Source organism: Limanda limanda, chromosome 1 (assembly GCF_963576545.1).
Source record: "Limanda limanda chromosome 1, fLimLim1.1, whole genome shotgun sequence".
In the NCBI taxonomy this organism is placed as follows: domain Eukaryota; kingdom Metazoa; phylum Chordata; class Actinopteri; order Pleuronectiformes; family Pleuronectidae; genus Limanda; species Limanda limanda.
The window spans coordinates 9,712,795-9,728,928 of record NC_083636.1 but is presented as its reverse complement, the minus strand read 5'-3'; the positions used below and the strand labels follow the sequence as shown (position 1 = coordinate 9,728,928).

The 16,134-nt window shown below is 40.1% G+C and overlaps 2 protein-coding genes across 3 annotated transcripts in view; one reads left to right on the top strand and one right to left on the bottom strand.

The window, feature by feature from the left end:
* Positions 1–12,911, bottom strand: part of osbpl8 (oxysterol binding protein-like 8) — a 75,411-nt gene extending 62,500 nt beyond the window's left edge. For both annotated transcript variants that reach the window (XM_061075660.1, XM_061075661.1), the window contains exon 1: positions 12,849–12,911. The gene's annotated coding sequence lies outside the window, so the exon portion shown is untranslated. The remainder of the gene's footprint in view (positions 1–12,848) is intronic.
* A 2,716-nt stretch (positions 12,912–15,627) lies between these two features.
* Positions 15,628–16,134, top strand: part of zdhhc17 (zinc finger DHHC-type palmitoyltransferase 17) — a 31,190-nt gene continuing 30,683 nt past the window's right edge. Inside the window, exon 1 of the mRNA XM_061080362.1 lies at positions 15,628–15,634. Coding sequence (XP_060936345.1) covers positions 15,628–15,634 — 7 coding nt within the window. The remainder of the gene's footprint in view (positions 15,635–16,134) is intronic.

Below are 16,134 nucleotides of genomic sequence, written 5' to 3'. Positions count from 1 at the left end.
TGATCAAACAAATGGCCTTCTGCAACAGCATCATGCCCCAATTGGATTAACGCCTCATGGCAATCCAATGTCATTCTTTCAGTATCACCTCATGTGCAACATTAACTCCAGTGGAGTCACTTTACATGACCTTGCCACAACACAACATGTTGCACACAAACAAACAGAGTACTTTGCAACAAGAGGTCATACACATATCCAGATTCAGGATTATATAATGAGTGTGTAATTGGTTCTCCATATTTAATCAAGCCTCCTGTCATGCTTTAATACTATCTCTGATAGCTAAAAGAAAAAAACTCCAGCATGATATTGACTCCTTTCTTTTTAGAATATCCCTCTTTAATGTGGGAAGAGGGCATGTGAAGCACCAGCCAAATTAAAACACTTTCAAATTCCACAAGGTGACTCTGTGCTCACAGAAATCTATTTATCAGACATGTGATGTGAATGTTGATGAGGAAGAGGAGGGTGAGAACTTCAGTGGTGTCAAGGAGACTATGATGACCTCAGATCACTGAATCCCGTTGTCGGGAGAAGCCCTGCACTGAAACTGTTGGCTCATAATGAACTGCACAAAACCATTACTGCCACAGAAACAGAGAGGAAAATCACAGAGACCACAAAGCTCCGGCTCCACTACAGAGCAGCACACTGGATATGTGTATGACGCACACAGCCCGAGATGAACAATATGTCAGGTTGTGTGTGAGATACCTCTTACATAACACAAAACCAAGAAAAGGATGTAAAGCTGATCAAGTCTACAGGTGCAATCGTTCACATTTTACATTTGAAAGAATTTGCGGACATCATAAGGAGGTTAAGAGCTCAAAGGTCACAGCAGCAGGCGGTAGTCCTGTGACCCAAGAATGACCTTTAAAGAAAAATGGCACAAGGGGAACACAAGCTCATTGACAACACATCAACGTGAGCGGTGCTGTCAGCAGCTTTACCAAAAATGAATCACCTTCTCATGCAGGCTGGGATTTCGACACAGACAGTCTGAACAGCTGTGGGGGGGGATCCGGACACGTTACCATCCTGCTTTGTGATGTGGCCCCAATATATTAGCATCTGTTACCCAAACGGAGCTTTCCAACAGGCGTACAAAACACGGTCACACAAAAAAAAGGCCACAAAAGTGACAAAGTATTACACAGAGGAATCATTACGTCTGTCCAGATCGAGTGAATTTACACTGAAACCCATAAAACACAGAGGAAGGGAGGGCACGCAGGGAAGAGGGTTGAATGAAGGACCTACCTCGTGTAGCTCGGGCAGCAGAAAGCACCATTACATTCACAACACAGCCTTTTAGAGAGGAAAAGAGAGATGAATAGAGAACGAGAGACAGAGAGAGGGAGAGAGGGAGCGAGACGTAGAGATGACATCACCATATTTTTCTCCCTCCTCCTCGTAAATGTAAGCTGGCGCTGCAGGGCTGCCGACGTGAGCGGCGGAGCGGCTGTAAGAGCTGGCTCACTGTGTGCAACGACATGAGTAGGCTCTCCATAGAAGCCTTTCCTCCAATACTAATGTGACCCCAATGTGTTAGCGTCTATGCCTCCAACAGTGCCAAACAAAGACACCCACACGGTTTTAGCAAGCACACACACAATTCAAACACCTGATATAACCGAGGGACTGATATGATTCTTCATAGTGAAATCACTTATAAAAAAGAAATAAAAAATTGCAGCTTATGTTTTCTGCCGCCAAAGATGTTTTTTGGCTGGGAGCTGATGGTAGTGAGCTTCAGACAATGTTGTCCTTATAAGAAAAAGCGTATCAATAAACCGCCTGACCAGCGCTACTTCTTCAAAGCAGGCTAGACGCTACAGTTACTCACTAACGTCATAAAAAGATTCAAAAGAAGTGATTTAACATTACTGTTCCTCTCACCACTGCAGCTCTTAGTGAGTAAATGTTACTGGTTAACTAGTGTATCAATGCCTGTATTTACTGTTGTTTGTGCATATGGAGTATTTTTCCTGAATATTTTAAAATACAAATTACAGTAGTAAATAGTAAACCTGCTAACCAATTTTTATGGAGTTTGTTTATTCCTGGACATTTAAAAACAAAAGTAAACACTCCATTTGGCAGATTGTGTTGCAACCTAATAGGGAAAGAGGTGCTTTGATGTTTCACTGCTTCTCCTTAGTAACTCCAGAACAAATTATTTGGAGTCTGAGCTTCTGTAAAACTAGTACAGTGCCCATTCTAAACCAGTCTCTTTTAGAATGGTCTATTTGGTAATGCTGGTTGCACTTTACTTTCTGGAACCTTAAAAGTGACCTTTAGTAATTGAAGTAAAAAGACCGGCTGCTGGAATCAGTCCACAGAACCATGAAAAAGAGGTGATCACCTAGTTATTCAAAGTTCACTGAATGCGCACGTTGATGTGAACGACCTGTTAACAGGATCCGGACATCCACTTACATTAATGAGTCCCCGGCACTGCTATTTCAGAGCACTGGTCGCCTATTTATTCAAATTTTATTAATTGAACGAACAGATTGGACTGGAGTTAGTGTGAGAGACAGTGTTACTAGTGATTTGCAATTTTGGTTTACGCAATGATTATATACAGTCACTTGCCGAGAGGCTTTTCTTTTTTTAGTGACATAAACCCAATTTTATGCACCGGTGATATAGTGACCACATTCATTAAAAAAAAAAAAAAATTGTAAAATAATTATTATTACTTAGGCAGACGCAATTATTAAGTGCTGCGGAGTCACATCACAGAGTAGTAGAGACCAGATTACATAACAAGAGGAGAGTTGAGCGACAAGGCGGAGGATTTGGTATCAAAGGGGAAAGCAAAGATTTAGCCAGAATACCAATTGTCAACCAGATAATATTATGAGGCAATCTGCAAACTTTGTGTACTGAGGGTGGCAGCATCTGGAGGTAATACCTCTGCACGCACACCTACAAGTGCAACACTAGATTAAAATCCAATTTTAAAGATCAAAGCAAATGCTCTGCAGATTCTGAGTGGACACTATTTCCCTCAAAATGTCCGGTGTCATTGACAGCAGGAGTGTTGTCACAAGTGTAATACCCAGAGGGATAATCTCTATGCCATGTCGTCCATAGAGTGGACCCTAACCCTAACCCTAACCCTAACCCGACATAGAGGATTTTTAAGGGATGGGGCTACATATCACATTTAAAAAAACAAATCAATCTTTTTATTTACCACTCACACACAAACAACATCCTGAGCTCACTGTCAAAACGTTTTTTTGTCTCATAACATCAGAATGATTCCTCCCTATCTTTTTCCGTATGTCCGGTTTCGACACCAATCCTCTTTATTGTGGTGCAGCACAGCAGGGCCACAGAGAGTAATCCAGTTCTGACTCTGTTCCAGGGGTTGTTTGTAATTCTTAGAGATCACACTTGAAGATTACTCCTTTGTGGCAATAAGAGCAGACAGATGGTACTTTTGAAAGAATTCTGTGTGAGTGTGTGAGACGAGAGGACTCGTAACACTGCATTTGTTTTTAGGTTTTAGGACCAAAATTGAAAGCTATCTTTTCCTGAAGCAGTCTATTCGCTTGACTGACCGCGTCTCTGTAATTTAAGTTTTGTGCGCGTGTGTGTGTGCATGCATCAGTGCGCGTGTACTGGTCCAGCTGCAGGGGAAACATGCTGTTGCACCCAGCACCCAGCTGCGAGTTTGCTCCTGAGGGAAGAACAGGCAGGTGAGGGATGACGGTGGTGTGTAAGAAAATGCTGGGACAGACTTCTACATGACGCACTGTATCCAAATGCCCACACACACAAATAGCACACCATATCATAGCAATGTATAACCATGAGCGTTTTGAAAAAGACATTTAATAAAACATGGAGTCAGTGAAGCCGGCAGGCAAGAAGCTCAAATCTGAGCACATGACAATGCATTTGAAGGAGGATTATCAAAGAACCACATATGATTCTGTGTGAATCATGTATTCATAGCATATGTAGCCCTTCAACATTTTTGCCATTCTGATTTTTCTATGAATTATTAAGCCGAGCACCTCCATGACCACGACCTTAAGTCTTTCCTGGTTTGTGAGTTGTTTCCCTTAACAACCTCACACCAAATAACCATCCATTCACTAAAATTCCTCAAACGTAACATGGCGTCTTTAATATTCCAGACATTCATTGATCAATGGGAAAGCAATTTCGATTTAATCTCCTCATGAAAAACAATTCCATCTCACTCTCCCTCATTATCTCTCCACAGATAGGTGCATTGTATTAAACTCTATTGTTTGGAGCTTTAATCCAGTAGTGAAGCATCAGCCTGCATCTGAAATTAATCAACTTTCACACTGACAATCAATTTATTGTTCCGAGTCATTATGTGAGAAATGTTTCTCAAAATGGTTCCAGCTGCTCAACCAATAGTTAATATTATATATCAAATTTATTTCTTATGTATAAGGGTGAAGCGGATATTCTTTTGGGGCTGTTGGTCGGACAAAACAAGAGATTGTCAGAAATCACCTGCCTACATTTTTCATTGCATAGAGTTTCAGTCCCTCCTGTGTTGCAGTATCCAAAATTCAAGCAAGACCATCTCCCTCGCCACTTTCAAGATCTGACAATGTGTTCCCTGCAAATTAGCTTTTGTGAAAGGTGGAACATGCAAGGCTATGTGAGGATATTACACCATTGCCTTGAAAGGTCATATTCAAAGAGGATTAATGACAATGAAAAACGGTTAATAATGTGTTGCATCGAGTGTGGCACCCAATTACTAAGTTCTGCTAGAGGTTACAGTGAATCGGAGGGACAGACACAGCCAAAGGCTTGATTCTCCAACAATACCTCAGAGTTCAAATCGAACAAAGACGCCTGTCACTCCACAAATTACTGCAATTATCAGCCCAAAGAGCCAGAGTCAAGCCTGCTTAGCCCAAAGAGAAAGTGGAGAGATGAGCCCACAAAGATAACTTATTTACACAGTGATAAAACAGAGGCTGAGGTATTTTTTGAGCAATTAAATGTTGATAAGAGAGATGAAAGTCAAACTTACAAAAACAGTACATCTCAAAAGGAAAGTTTTCTGGATTCATGTTCAGCCATGAGATCCAGGTATGGTATTTTATGATCTTCTCTCTAAAATGATCTGTATTTGCCATAATAGCATTGCTCGTGTCACAGGGGATATAGAAGACATACTGCACGTTCCTGGAGCTGAAAGGCAATCTAGTCTGTCAGCTTCTTTCTTCCTGGCTGGTCTGTCATGGTTGGCTCCAATCATGCCCCTTTTCCCTCAGGCACCTGCTCAGCCTGAAGGAACCTTACAAAGTACAAAGAGATGCAGCTGAAATAAAAACCTGCCAAAAGCTAAAAGCTGCTACAGTTTTGTAGACAGTAATATTGATCTGGTACGGTATGACACTGCATCCTGAATACTACACACTCTGGGCAGCATCACCATCCAAATATATCAAACAGGCTCATCAAAAGCTATGAATTGTGCAGCTAGGCACAGTACTCAGGAGTCTGAATGAATGAATTAGGACTATATTGCGTCTTCAACATGGAGGCAGGGAATGTTCCCACAAAGAGGAGGCACCACTACCATCATCTTCCTTCAATTTACCATCGGTATTCTAATCAATAGGTGATTAGGATAAAAATAGAAAATGGTCCTGACTTTTTAACCTCTGAAAACCAAGGACAATTCTCACACTTTTCATTTTAAAACATGCTGAGGATACATCCATGATCTGTACATTTCCATTTTAGACACTTTTCGAGCCTTTAAAACAGACACACTGGATAAATAATGTCGCAGTCAACTGCTTTTGCTTCCTGCTAGTTTTTTTAAAAGTGACAATACCACTACCAGCGATAACAAGCAAAGCGTTGCTAACACTCGCTGTCATTAGCAGTTTCACCTTGTCATCTATCCAGGGAAATAAATCTCTGCTCTTTCTTTACACCACTGCTGTTCCTCGTTCATAGCATTTTTCTGGAACTAAGCAACCTACTGCAGAGTAGACTATCTACTTCCTGTTAACAAAGGCACGCACATGACCATTATATTTGAACAGCCTTGTGATATGTGAAGTCAGATGTGTTAGTATGGACAAAGATCACTTCTGACATGGAGCGTACACACTTGTCTGGAGAGGGATCGTGTATTAAAAGTAAAATCTATTTGTATGGATGTAGCCCAAGCTCTAAGGTCTGCCTGAGATGCATAATATTCAATTCCTGTTTTTGAAAACTGGGATGAAGAAGATGGGAATAAGAAGTACTAACTGAATGCAAATTTAACATCCTTCTTCCCAATCTGTAATAGCTGGCCCTGAATTTATGATAAAAGATCCATGTGAGATAGTTTTACTTTTTGTTTTCTGTATGTGGATATTTTTCAGGAACATATTTGCAGCCACTAGAAACGAAACACCTTCAAAAACATCATTGTTGAGGGCCTTTGTTTCCACCGTGTTCACAGAACAGAAAGAGATATTTACTTCAGAAGGCTGCACCAGCGGATTGTAGCTATCCAACTTTAATGTCTCAAGCTAAAAAACATGATTCACTGGTTGCCAATTGAGTCACCTGTCCATTATGGGTTTTTGTCCAGTGACTCATCTGGAATGTCTTCAATACAGTTCAAGGTGTGGTCAAGGTACTGAGATAAATTACAGTCCCACACCATGTGCTGATACCAGGTTGAGACACATCTGACGTTTATTAGTCATCTCCTGAGTTCAGACTCATGTGGTTATTTTGGAGTGGAGTCTGGAAGCTGGTTAACACAGTTATGCGGAAAAGCATGTTTCCTCTGTGGGTAAGGCTACAGGGTCAGATGTGCATAATCAATTATGGATGGCGAAGAAGACTCCTGTCCAATAATCATTAAACCAAAGTGTAGAGAAGAAGACACTTTTGCAGTGATCAATATCATTAATCTATCACATTTAATTATTTCACATTTAAAAGAGTGGATATACAGATACAGTATGTCTCTCAAATATTTACTGATAACAGGGCTGCGTATCAGCAAGGACGTCACCACAAGATACAAATCTTTATGCATAGTATTATATTGCAATATGATGTACGATACAATACAGTTTGCGATATTTAGCAATACTCTACATATTTTTTGGACGAAAGTGTGAAAAGACCTCAAATACAACTTGTTTTGTACCAACATGATAGTATGTGTGCATCACATAATATTGATAACTCCTGCAACAAATTGTGCAAATAGTAGTTGCCTTTCTAATTTTTTAGGACAAACATTTGCATTGCAAAGTGTCACTGAACAAATTGAACTGAAATGCACTTTCCATAAACATTACAAAAATAAAGTGCATGTTGCCGTGTAATGATAAGCTGTATCTATATGTTTGCCCTAACTGACAATGAATAATTTTTTTAATTAGCTGACAGTTTTGTATTACATTTTGGTAAGAATGTTCTCGATGATTCAAAATCAAGTGGTTGACAGGGTCTTGATTCCCCATAAGGTTTTGCTGCCAAACCTGGACAAAATTGTATAAACAAGTACAGAGCAAATCCAATTGTATCTCGCCATTGGCAGATGTGGAGATTATGATAGCAATCATTTCACTGTTGCCTGGTCAAAAAGAAAATATAATATTATATATATATGTAATAATTTGGTGTCTCAACTCGGGGGCATCCAGCAGTGTTTGGTTATTGGAGGCAGCCCACCTGTGTAGCTTTGAAACCAGCAGATCTTTCAGTGATGCAGGGGGAAGCAGCAGCTCAGGTGGGCAGTAATATGATTCCCTCGCCTGTGAGGAAATGCACCCGGGGCCCGACGAGTGCGGACACTGAAGCTAATGGGCTGAGACACTCATAAAAGGGCCGGGTGCACCCACGCTCCTTCATCAAATGAGCAAATGCCGCTCAGCAGTGGGCCTGGTGCAAGGCTGACACAAGAAACCACGCTTAACCAAACCCTGTCATCGCAGGAGACAGGTGCAAATTAAAGGCATGTTTGTTCAGTTTTGTTTGATGTAGCACGACCAGCAGCAGTCGAGCTCCTCTGAACAATGAAGGCCTAGACTATTAAACGAAATCTGCACAGTAATACTGTTTCATTGGCATTAAAGCAGCCGCTTTTATTGCTAAGCCTTTGCTAACCCTCTCAGAGGCGGCAACAAAAGCCGCTGAGCTACAAACCACGGCAAAGTGCTGCAAAATGTAACCCGATTTGTTTGCCACTCCTGGACACAAGAAAGTAGAGTCAACTCACTTGGAGCACATCTGGCATCTGTGAGAGCAAATGCGTCCAATCAGCCAAACCACAGCCAGTGGCCTGAGTGTCCCGGCTGGGAAGATTAGTGCACTGATGCACTGGCCTTGGCATTTCAATAGCTCCATGAGTAGCCCAGCGTTTGTTATGGCTCCAGATAAGTGTTTCAGTCTGGAGGGAGAGCGAGAGAGGGACTTATAACTCGCTTGATAGGTGAACATTTGTTCAGTGAAGGAACTCAACTTGTGGGGGTTGTTATACTGTTTCATAATGTGGCTGCTGTGAAGCCCTTTAAGGACTGGAACAGTGATTAAGTACTCTGCTAACTGATGTGAATGACAATGTCTATGTCATTACAATGCTACCTGTAAAGGCGTGGGATATGTATTAACTATTATAATAACAGTTTTTATTGCAATTACTATTGTTAAATCATGTTTTTACCCGCATCTTGTTTGCTTGTGTGTCAGCAATGTTGTAATATAAGAACAATATTGTGTCACAGCCAAGTTTCCAAGAGGCTACTGTTTTCAACATGTGTATCAATACTACGATTGTAATAATAACCGCCTTTACAGATATGGTCACAATAATCATGCTGGGAGGGGATGGGATGTGGACCAAGAATTTTTTTTGACATGTTTTCGGACAAGGAATTGTTTTGCATCACTTTGTGTACTTTGTTTACAATTTCACTAAATTCCCAGGGCATAATTCATGTATCTTGATGGGAAAAATGGCATATCTAAGAGGACTACTGTGCACTTTGGTGTGGATCAAAAATAAAAATTTAGATGATTTAGTTTTATTGAGCAAACAGACAAGTTGCTGCGAGTCAGTCATTTGCTCCCAGTTGAAAAAGAAACCAATCTTTGCCTAACTGAGTGATTCATTTTTCACTGTAAATATATAACTCCATGAGGAAGGCTCCTTAATATATGCGACAATGGAACATTTCAATTTTCTGAATCAGCTGTAATGATTCAAACAAATATTGACTAAGAATGTTTCAGTTTCAGCTCATCAATAGCAGACTACTTTGGATGTAAATAGTTTTTGTGGGAAGCTGAGTACAATCTTCATATTATGAAAGGAATCTGATGTAGCATAATAAAACCAGGGATAATGAACACATTTTTAAAAACTTTTTAATAAATTTCATAACAAAAAAAGCATGAAGAATCTAATCAAAATAAGGTTGACAAAAAGGCTTTCATGCTTAGCAGATTCTAAAAACCTTTATTTTTAAAGCCACATATTGGGCTCCATATTTCACAGGCAATATTTCATTCCTCGTGCATGGGCACCCGCAATAGAAGGCTAATTAAAGCTCCTGAAGTGTGGACACAAGACTACATCCTTCAATTCAATATTGGCCGACATAGAGGCTAAGTTGGATCATATACCACATTCCAGTCTCATTTTTAATACACACCTAATACACCTATGCAGAGTAGGAGAGAAACATTTCTCCTGCTCTGCAGACACGACCTTGTTCAACAGCTGATTTAGAAATAAACCGCCTCTCTCCCATGGGTTGGTGGGAGCTAGCTTGGCACTTTGCATAATTAATCAGCTTCATTAATACTGTGCATCTCAAGGTAAATCTTCCATAAACGCCTAATTTTCCATGGTCACCGGTCTCGATAAATGCTTTCAGACATGCAGCAATGTTTGGGGATGAAAGATATACCCATTTTCTTCTGCAAACAAAACATTTGAAATAATTAAATGTCAAACAGGTACTCAACGTTCATTTTTAAAAGCAGTCAAAGTGCTTCTGTAAGGAGCCATTTGAGCTATGCATCGGAATCTGGCCTAAAATAAATAATAAATCCTATTTAAGAAGAGATGAGACCACAGGACACGGCATCACAATGCAGTGCATAAATTACATTACATGTAATTTAGCTGACGCTTATATACAAAGCGACTTCCAATTAGTGCATTCAACATCTATGAGGGGCCATACTAGGTTCACTTGCCCAAGGACACTTCAGCATGGGCTGGGATTCAAGATGTCGACCTTCTGGTTGGAGGACGACCACTCTACCCCTCAGCCACAGCCGCCCTTTGTAAAACTATTGTATTTAGACTGCAAATTATACAAATGATTTAATCGATCAGGTGATCAGAAGAGTTATCTGTTTTGGACAAACCATTAATTGTTTCAGTCATTTTTTCAAGCTTTTACATCCTCTAATCTTAAATTATTTTGTGCGGTTCTCTGTTATAAACTGATTACTTTTCCAACCTTCCAGCTACTGCAACGTTGCTACACTGTCGGTCTGGCAATAGACAAGTGTCTTTGATGTTGATTTCACAACGTAATGGCTAATGAATAAAGACACCATCTGCATTTAGATTGGTTCCCATCGGCCTTGCTTTCACCGTGCTCCTGGCATGAAAAGAAAGTGCATCTGCCGCTGCACAACGAGAACAGAAAGAGGAGAGAGCTTTTGTTTTCCTCAGTAGCTATCAGACGCTTTCCCCAGGTATTGGTAACTGTAGCCGGTAAAAGGAGAAGAGCCCCGTTGTTGGGAGGAGATAAAGAAGGCAACGTCAGGGAGTGATATAAAGGAAGAATAAGACTGAACCTCAGATGCCATTATTTTTACTGGATCAATGAATAACCAAATCTGTCCACTCATTAATGCAACTGGAGTTTTACTCTGCCTTTAATCTCTATGCATGTGAATATGCAGATTCTGTAGGCGAAGGACAAGATTGTTGGTGCAGCAGCCTTCTGGTTTCCTTTTCTAGTTTGACCAATCACCTTTTAGCAGGCTTTGGTTGCCTGCAGTTAAACAGTCAATATGGAGAGTAAAAGAGGGGGAACACATTGACCGAAATGCATCAGCTGTTGTCTTCTAAATGTATCTGTATTCATAGGTAGCTGTTAATAGAGATTAGTCCGTTAGTCCGTTTGTGGATAAATCGGGTCGTAGATGTCTCTCAACTCCAGCTCCATTCTCGTGTCTCACTGCTAAGTGGGACTGTGCAGCCGATGGGCTCCGAGATTGCTCTGCCTTTATCAGAGCACAGAGAAAAGGGCTTTGGGTTAGAATTTAGATTTGCATGGTTATTTCTCCTGTTGGACATTAGCCACACTAATATCTTTGAATAGTCACTCTCTGCATATTTAACAGATTTCTGACAATATCAGTAAAAGCAATAATTGTTTACTAGAAAAAATAATTGATTTATTTGCAATAAAAACAATTGTTAGTTGCTCTCTTACACGAGTCTGACCTACAAAGGGCATACATTTTGAAAAAGAATACTTATTGTGGACTCGTCTGTGTGCTCAACAACACTGGTTGTGTCGCCACATTCATTTTCTAGCTGTTTCTGCCATCTCTGGGCAAACAAGCTACACAAAGGGGATCGCTTTCTCTTTTTCTTTGTATACCAGCATCATCACAACCCTGATGATCCTGCATAGACTGTGAATTCAAATATAAAGCTAATTGTGTCATCAAGGGAAGTGTGCAGGTAACATGATGTGGTTGGAGAAGGGCTGAATGGAAACTCCATTTGACTGACAAATGAGCTGGTTCGCTCCCTTGAGCCTAGATTGCGAGGGTCACCTTAACAGAATTGTCATGGAAAGTCTGGGATTGCCCCTTTATTTCATGCAAATACGCAGAGGATGGAAAACATGAAAATAAAGTGTGTGACTGGCAGAAGCCGAGTCGGCCAAGAAGCACAACCAGGGCTGGGCCATAAAACAATATACATAACTAGTGCATATAATTTTTTGCGTTGACAATATAACAAAAATCCAAACCATAGCTATATGATGCGCGTGAATTGTGTGAGCACAGTGAAGACAGTATCCTTCTACTTCAGGTTTGTAAAATGTTTTGTTGAATATCAAGTGTTTGTCTCTGGTCATAAAGAAGAGTTTAAAACCACAATCTTCACTCAGGAGCAAAATCAGTACAACCAATAATGCTACATTTAACATGAGGATTGTCGATATTGCCTGATATGAACATTTCAATTTTGGCCCAACCCGATTACTACCAGATGTTTCACCATGAACTCAAACCACCTGAGGTCAACAAGAAATTTGACAGCTATTGATTATTTGATTTTGAATTTTAGAAACCCAGACTTCTGTTGCAGCTTCCATCCTGATTTAATGCTTCATCACTTATTGCGGGTGGGTGTAGGTGAGCTGATTTTCAATGCCTTCAAACGCAGAATACATTTCCAACAATAAACCTCTAAATGGTTCAAACAAGCACTAACACAGAGCAGAAAACCGGAGGGAGAAAGCTGCATAAAAATCGCAGGAGGATAACATCACAGACTGCTACCAGATATCCCGTAACAGGCCAGGAGCGAACGGATGCTTCACTTGGTCTGACACAATTGGGACCAGGTCTTGATGCCGGACAGTCTCCTGTTTCTGCTACTGGCTCCTTATCGGGTGAAAGTGGTAACAGAGCACCATTGAGGAGCAGGATCACATGCAGATTTTAAAACACCAGAGCCACATTGGACGTGAATGCAACAGATTCTTCCATAAACCCCCCCAGCCCACAATGTGGTTGCAGGAAATGGGAATCGAACCACTCACCACTTGAGCTCTTCCCGTTCAGGTCGCCCAGCTGCAGCTATGCTATTTCAAACCCCATGTTCCCAGTGGAGGCTGAGTCGGGACAGCTTGTACAGGAAGTCATCTGGAGATGGAGAAGCTGCTGCACTCAGACATCGCTATATACCCGCGTTATTACATAATAGTACGCGGCGCCCCGACTGCGGAGTCACGGCTGTCAACTCGTCACAAACACACACACACACACACACACACACACATTAGCAACTAAGCTAGCTGCGTTGTATCAACATCATCAGCTGGTGAAGGGGTGCGTTCGTTTTGTCTTATCCTCGTTTTGGTGCCCGTGAGACTCACCTTTCCTTTCTTTTTGGGGGGGGGGGGGGGGGTGTCTGGGTGCCGGCGGGTCGCGTGACGGGATGACGACAGGGAAACACAGGCTGGGGAGAGTCGTCCGGTCCGGTGCTAAGTGTTAGCAGGCGGGGTTGTAATGTTTATTAGCAGGCAGCCATTGCTTCAGTGCGAGTCCCCCTCCGCTCGGCCACGTCATCCAGGTCCAGGTGTTGATGTTCAAAAGCACAACGTCAGAATTCAGGGTTGCTGGTTCGATTGCGAGCGTCACCGACCCACCGATGTTCAACCTGTTCTCCACGGGTCCGCCTACACGGTTCTGTCACAGCTCTGAGGGGACGAAGCTAAAGTCAATAGTAATGAACCACATTTCCGGTTACAAATTCAAACTAAAAGCCGATTTTATTTAATTGAATTGAGACATTTTTGAAGAAATTCGTTGTCTTTTATAATAATTGTCCTTAACTATGTACCCAGTATAGTAACATTTATTGTGTAACCCCTAAAAAAAACATTGTACATGTAAAGAAACTAGTTTTATTTATATTTTAATCAACTCCATTAAATGTTCACCCTTTTACATTTAATTAGTTTGCAGTGATTAAAACAAAATCTTAAAAGTTGTATGAGATATTTATTTATTCATTCATTCATTTAGAAATGGCCTTCATACCCCACAGCTTGATTGATCGTGGCAATACCCATCTCATATGTTTTTTTATGTCTTATCTCTTCTTTCTTCCTCAATATATATTCATACTGACTTTTAAAATTGTTAACATATATATATATATTTATTGTATATATATTGTTTTTATATACATTTAAATAATAATAAAAAATATATATAGATATTGATAATGATGCCATATGTGATATATGAATCGAGATTGTATCATTATTATATATTTCATTGTATTATTGGTCATACTACAAAGTTCTATTAACTAATCGTGGTAGCTTTCTTTTTATGCCAAGTTGGTTTTCGGTACCAACACACTGTCCTGGCTTTATTCTGAAGATCAAACGATCAATATCCTGCTCATGATTGATGACAGTGTAACTTGACACAAAACATGAGACTTCCTTCCTTGTTTCTACTCGGTCATCGTTTGATTTCCCTTGAATGGACAGAACAGCTCAACAGCGCCCCTGTCTGGCCACTTTCACTTCTGACACAGTCCATCTGAACGCTCTTATACCTACGATGGAGAACATTTAGTTGTAGAAAATCATATACTACTTTTATTGTGGCGGTGTATGGCACCTTACATGGCTGTTGTTATGATCCTTTCTGGATAAGCAAATTGATGTCCCGTTTAATTTTGATATTAATTGAACCGTTGTGTGCTATTTGTCAAAATTATGTTTTATATTCGGGTGCAAGATACCATCTCTAGCATGCTTTAAAGTCATGGTTTTAATATAGTTCATTGGACTCTATTTGCAGCTAATCACATCATCATAGGTTTATAAACTGTACAGGATTACTGTGCACGCATGTCTTGGTAAAGCCTGACATCTAGTGGCTGAGAGATGTATGTGATGGGATGTGGAGGAATAAATGAGGAACTCCTATGTTGTTGCCTTCAATTGGGTGTTGTGAAATGTTGAAATCAAAGTCCTCTGTGTGACTCTACGTTTCCTTGTAGCCATATAGTGCTGGACACTGTAAAACCAAGCTGTGTGTTGGATTTTAGTGCATCCCAGACTTAGCCCTGACTGGTGGAGGGTCTGTCTCACAAGATGTAATGTCCAACTTTCAGTTGTCTTTTTTAAATAAACGAGTCACTTAATAACAATAAATAAAAATAATAAAAAAAATTCTTAAGCTGTATTGAAGACCATAATGTCCTTGAAGAACATATATTAAATGATGTGTGGCTACGCGCAAAGCTTTCTATCTATCAATCTATCTATCTATCTATCTATCTATCTATCTATCTATCTATCTATCTATCTATCTATCTATCTATCTATCTATCTATCTATCTATCTATCTATCTATCTATCTATCTATCTATCTATCTATCTATGTAGAAGCACTGAAATGGCACTTACTTAAAGCACTTTGTAATTTGGCTTTCTTGAAGAAAACGGTACTTTCTTGAATCTTGTTGTTCTGGGTTTGTACCCTCATGGTTGAATGCACTTATTGTAAGTCGTAAGAATTTCATAGCATTGATAACTCATTTCTGCATATGACAATAAAGCCTTTGAACCTTTGAACCTTTGAACCTTTGATTATTTTAATCTTTAATCCTTGACCCAACCAATATCTATCTATCTATATGAGAAAACCCATCTTCAACTCTGTATATTGTAACAAACAAATAATAGTTCAAAATGTTCAAATGTTCAATATCGATCAAATTTGGACAGATAGGTGACCAGTGTTCTGTAGCACTTGGGTTTGTTGGCTGCCTAACACACCTCTGAAAAAGCCAACATGCAATGTATGAAAATATAACAGCATGGCGTAAATCAGTCTAACTTATATATAAAACACACACATGAACACTAATAATATGTTCACATATTGAGTTTCATTTGAGGAAAAATACGATCAAATCTTCACTGCAGATAAACCAGGTAGGATGAACAGAAAGTTTTCTAACTTCACTCCGCACCATAGACTTTTTATAAAACACTCCAGCACGCAAACAATAAAAAGTGACAGTTTGTTGTAGAACCGTTTGAGGAGGAACCACTAATGACAAGGAGTAATTCTGAAGTCGCTCCAGAGCTAACAACCCATAATAAACAGTCAGGTTTAGAACAGGCAGTGCACATGTAGTTTATCCTCTAATTAGGGCCCGAGCACTGACAGGCACTGACAGACTTGAGGCCCTATTGAAATTGTAAGAATTATTATTATTATTATTTTTCAGGCAAATTAATTGGCTTTTGGAGGGCTTTAACATGCTCAAGGTCTTACCAAAATTTGCAGAAAATT